The following is a 4978-nucleotide window of genomic DNA, read 5'->3' as shown; positions in this document are numbered from 1 at the left end:
AAGCCAGCGCGGCCTTTAACGACGGTCTGGGAAGAGACCGAGGCCACTTCTCCATTCGTTAGCCCCACCGCAGGTTCGTTTCACCTTTTTCCTCCCGGGGCGGGGCCAGGAGGTAGGCGCGGTAGGGGCGGGGATGGGCGGGGCTTAGTGGAAGGGGGCGGAGAAATTGTGGGCGGGGCCTCGCCTCGGAATGGAAACGCGAACTACAGCTCCCACAACACCCCGCCGTCCCGCGGGTGGCCTCTGTCGTCGCGAGAAGCAGCCGCTGGGGCGTCTGCGCGGACAAACGGAAGTGTAGGTGACCGTCTGAGACAGCACCGCCAAGCTGGGAACCGGGGAGATGGCAGAGACAGAACCCAAGACCGTGCAGGATCTCACCTCGGTGGTAAGGGACGGCTGTGCGCGGCGCGCCCGAGGCCGCCGCATCCCCGGGGGACGCCGGCGAAGTCTGCGGACCGAGGCGCCCTCTCCGCGGCCGCGCGGGGCAGGTCTCTGGAAGCCAGGTTTCTAGAGGCTTCGCGGCCGCGGCCTGGCCACCTTGACCCCCCGGCCGCTGGCTGCAGGCCCCTGCGCCTGCTGACGTGCACCCAGCCCCGCACCCAGCCCCACTCAGTCTCGGTGACCCCGGCTCCCCTCAGCTCCGCTCCTTACCCACTCTGCTCTGCGCGCCCCACCCCAAAACACCCGACGCCTTGGGAATCGCAGCGGGCCCAGACGGGAGGGGGCGTCACCAGCCCCCCGAGTCTAATTTGACAGGTGGGGAAACTGAAACCCGGATAGGGAAATCGAAGGCCACGGAGCTGCGGAGAATTGGGGCCGGAACCCGGAATCCTGGTCTCCCCGTGGCACCAGGGCTCCTATCCTGATCCCGTGAAGGTGTCTCGGGGTAAGCGTCGGCTGTTGTGTTTTGTTGTTTCACAGGTGCAGACACTCCTGCAACAGATGCAAGATAAATTTCAGACCATGTCCGACCAGATCATTGGAAGAAATATCCTTTATTTGTAATCAGTCTCTGATGGGCCTTTGGATCCCAGTTTCCGGATGGTGGTGGCGATAAGTGGGTGGTTTGCAGGTCAACTTCCACTAGTCATTTACCAGATTTTTTTTTTTTTTTTTTTTTTTACTGAGCTTAGATGCACACTTCCTGAGAAGTACTGTGCAAAGAGCTGGGGATACAGCTGAGCTAGATCCCTGGCTGCGAGGAACTTACAGTCTATCGGTAATGCTGCCTAGTATGATTGACTGTTGACTGTGAGCGAAGCATTTCATGTGTATCTCTCCTGTGATCCTCACCATCACCTGATGAAGAGGTTGTAGCGTTACCTTTGTGTAGCGGATGAGGAGCCAGGAAGCTTAGAAAAGTGAAAGAACTTGCCCAGGTCCCATCACTAGTAAAGTGCAGGGCTGGGATTTGATCCTCACCCCGGACTCCTGTGCTCTGAACCAGATTCTAACACTATCCAAAGGAAATTGGAAAACCACTTTCGTGAAGATACTGTGTTGAAGGTTGTAGTCTGCAGGGCCCTGGAGGAGAGGGGTAAGAAGTGGAAGCTGTTGGTGCCGTCTTTAACTTCCCCACTTGATGACATGAGCAGTCGCATTGATGACCTGGAGAAAAACATCGCAGACCTCATGACACAGGCCGGGGTGGAAGAGCTGGACGGGGAAAACAAGATCCCTGCCACACAGAAGAGTTGAAGGTGAGGGGAGCGAGGGACAGTAGAAGTGCGGTGCATGTCCCTGTGATTTTGATGTAGTCGGACTTTCTCTGGATCTGTCCCCAGCCAGGATCTAGCAAGCGTCCCTTGTATTGTTCCCCTTGTGGACTCCAGGCTTTGAATTTTTCATGCCAAACTAATTCCTTATGAAGAATTTATTTTCCCTGTTTTTATCAATGAGACCTAGATCTCTAGTTAAGACCATTAGTTAATATTAGATAACCCCTGAGTTTATATCATTACGGCGAAAACAAAGAAGTGTATTTTGTTGGCCTGATAATTCTTATCACTGGCAGATTTTCCAATGGTTTGTTTTGTTTTGTTTTGTTTTTTAAAGAGAACACTCACATTGCCACCTTCATAAATGCCATAAGTTCTAAGGATTCTCTTGGGAACACCCCCTGCACTAGGTAAATGCCAGGACAATGACTGATTATGATTTAGATGACCTAGATTGTGGCCACATTAAGCCTTCACCCTAGAGTTGATTTGTTTTTCCATTGCATGGTTACAGATACGAGGAGAGACTAATAATCAGAAATACCTGTTACAGCAAGATAGCTAGAGGCACAGATGACTGCCATGTTCTCACCATAGTGGGTTCCTTCATGACAAGCCTTTTCCTGAGTGTGGTGGTTACTTCATTGCAACCCAAACGTAGTTTTTAAACTCCCTTTGTTCCCATCCCATTTTTAGCATTTTAATTCCCTATAAAAATAAGGTTTACTGTGAATGTTTAGGTAACTAGAGTACCAAGCAAAATACACAGTAAAAGACACCAAATTCCTTTTTTATTTTCTGAGCATGTCCTGGCTGGACCAAATGATAGGTAACTATGAAGTACGGGTTGCTTTGAAGTCCAAGGAAATAAGTAGAGGTTTAGGAGGTAAGAGACTTAAATTTACTGTTATCTTAACAGTAGATTGGGTTGATGCACTATGTCAGTAAATCACATAGTTGTTTTGTGTGGTTGTCATCTTGATTCCTTATAGACTTGGGCAGTGTCCTGCCAGTCTTAGGAGCTTCTCTGGGTCTCATATCGTCTGGCCGTCAAAAACCCCATCAAGTGAAAGAGAACAGATTGAAGAATTTCTCGAGTGACAGGCATAATGCAAGGAAAGGAGTGGGAGTAGAAAACAAATTCACAATAATGTTTTTAATAAAGATTTTCATTGTAGTTTTGCTAGGATATTGTGCAGAGAAAATACATTTAATTCAAAGAGGATTGTGAAAGGATTTTTAGTTGCTAATTCTACGTATTATTTTTATTTGTCCTTACAGAATGAATAGCACGTTGATGGCTTTTGCTTTTTCAACAGGTTGCTCATCTGCACTGGAATCTGGAACACCCTTTTTACAAGCCAAGAGAAGACAGATGGCTTTTTGCAACTAACTGCTATGTGTAGACAGGTTTTATATTATAAAGTGTGCATTCTTCTTACCACATACTATAGAGTTAGTTTATAGAGTGATTTCCCTCCCCTGCCTCCCATGTTTCCTGAACATGGTAAATTCACGTCTTGGACCTTGGTCAGTTGTGCTATTAAACACTAAAACTTTGGCAGTTCCTGCATACAATTGTCAAATTTTTTAGTGTATTTTTGTGAAGTCATTTTTTTTCTATCATTCCCTTTGTAGTAGTTGCTGTTTGATAAAAGTTGCTGTGTAATTTTTTTATTAGACATAGGGGAGATCCTTGGTTATAATAAGATTTTGTGAAGTAAGGCATTTATAGTTAAGGTTTTTTGATTCTCAGAGTGACTGATGAGTGAACACTAAATAGTGTGTTGGCGATACTTTCCAAGTGGTTAAAAACATTTAAAATTGTGTATTCAGAAATATCTGGCACTACTCTGTCGCCAAAACTCGGAATGGAACCATGATTTTATGCCTGAGTCCCTGAGGTCAGGTGCTACAGTAACGAAGAGTGGCCACGGCCACTTTAGTGTTAGAATTTTTAAATATGGACAATGACAGAGTTGCCTGATGTGATGAGGCTTTCAGCAGTTAGAGTTTTGCATGAGGTTTGAACCTTCAGTAGGACCCTACCTTGTCCATCTACAGCAGTTACCATAGGAAGTCTGGCAGGACTTTACAACTAAGCTACTCCATCTTTTGAGCTACTGGCTGGGAAAAGAAACAGAAAAGGAAAACAGACCATGTTAAGTCCATGCCTACTAAATAACTAGTTGTAGGCTTGAGTTTTTAAGAAATAGTTTCTTTAAACTGGTTCTTACCTAAATTCGAGCAGAGTAGTGGCTTTATTACTGATAATGGGAGACAGGGAAAATAAGTCCTGCGGCTCAGCGTGCAGTGTCAGGAGCGCTGAGCCCCAAGGCAGTGTTGATGGGGAGGAGACCCGTGCGACGGTCACAGCAGGATGGTTTTGTATAGAGAACGTGGAAGAAGTTGGGGAATGGAACAGTGCTTTGGAGAGGGAAACCCGTAGTCAACACAGTATGATTTTTTTAAAGTTTCCTATGTCACTAGTCTTAATTGTTTGAATTGCAAATATATAATAATATTAAGGAATAATTTGTCCTATTTATAAATTATATGGGGAACACAGAGGAGTCGATTTCTTCTGGGATAAAATGAATTCCCCACTGTTGTCACCAAGCCGCAGAAACTCCCTCACTGGGCCGGTAGGTCGCGAGGTGTGGCCCTGAAAGCCCAGAGCCAGCTGGACTCAGGGACCGGATGGGACCGTGTGCAAGATGCTTCCAGGCCTGGGAAATGGCAAGTGGACAGTTGGGATGTAAGCAGTTGGCCTCCTTAAGTAACAGGAATGTTTCCCCTGACCAAAAATACCTGCCATGAATAAAGGTGCCTGAAATCCTGCTGTTGACGCTTCCTTTGTGTCAAAAATGATTGGTTTGGTTTTCTGCGTTTTCATACCATTTCAGATGATCGGCTAGAAGCTCTGGAAGGATTCAGTACCCATAGCCAAAGTGGGGACGGGAGGCACGGGGGAGACTGTGGTGCCAGAAGGGAAGCCGAGGAGTGTGGAAGCCTCAGGCTGCAGGGCTCACCGGCCAGAGCGAAGGACAGCGACGCCCTCCGGGGTCCCCAGGGAAACCTTCACGAGTGTGCTCCCCAGGACACTCGTCCCTGAGAAGCTCCAGCAAAGAAGGGTTTGTGCTCACCTGGGGGTAGCATCTTACCGGCTCATGTGATTCACCTGATGAAAGCTGGCAACGCAAATAAGCTCAGGAGAGGCTCTGAGCCCCCAGAGCAGAAATGGGATTTAACTCATCTGC

The 4978-nt window shown here is 47.5% G+C and overlaps 1 protein-coding gene across 2 annotated transcripts; it reads left to right on the top strand.

Moving 5' to 3' along the window:
• The first annotated feature begins 214 nt into the window (after nucleotides 1-214).
• On the top strand, nucleotides 215-4558 carry HSBP1 (heat shock factor binding protein 1). 2 transcript variants are annotated; one of them, XM_082366949.1, is made up of 4 exons: nucleotides 215-385; nucleotides 922-988; nucleotides 1580-1700; nucleotides 2056-2274. In XM_082366949.1, exons 1-3 carry the CDS (start codon nucleotides 341-343, stop codon nucleotides 1696-1698), a joined length of 231 nt encoding a protein of 76 aa, XP_082223075.1. In that variant the 5' UTR covers nucleotides 215-340; the 3' UTR covers nucleotides 1699-1700; nucleotides 2056-2274. The 2 variants fall into 2 exon arrangements, with proteins under 2 accessions (XP_082223075.1, XP_082223074.1); XM_082366948.1 differs by lacking the exon at nucleotides 2056-2274 and adding an exon at nucleotides 3038-4558 and having other exon boundaries at nucleotides 217-385.
• Nucleotides 4559-4978: the final 420 nt, after the last annotated feature.

The sequence above is a fragment of the Balaenoptera borealis genome (assembly GCF_965194805.1).
Source record: "Balaenoptera borealis genome assembly, chromosome: 19".
In the NCBI taxonomy this organism is placed as follows: Eukaryota; Metazoa; Chordata; class Mammalia; order Artiodactyla; family Balaenopteridae; genus Balaenoptera; species Balaenoptera borealis.
This window is presented reverse-complemented; position numbering and strand designations above follow the sequence as displayed.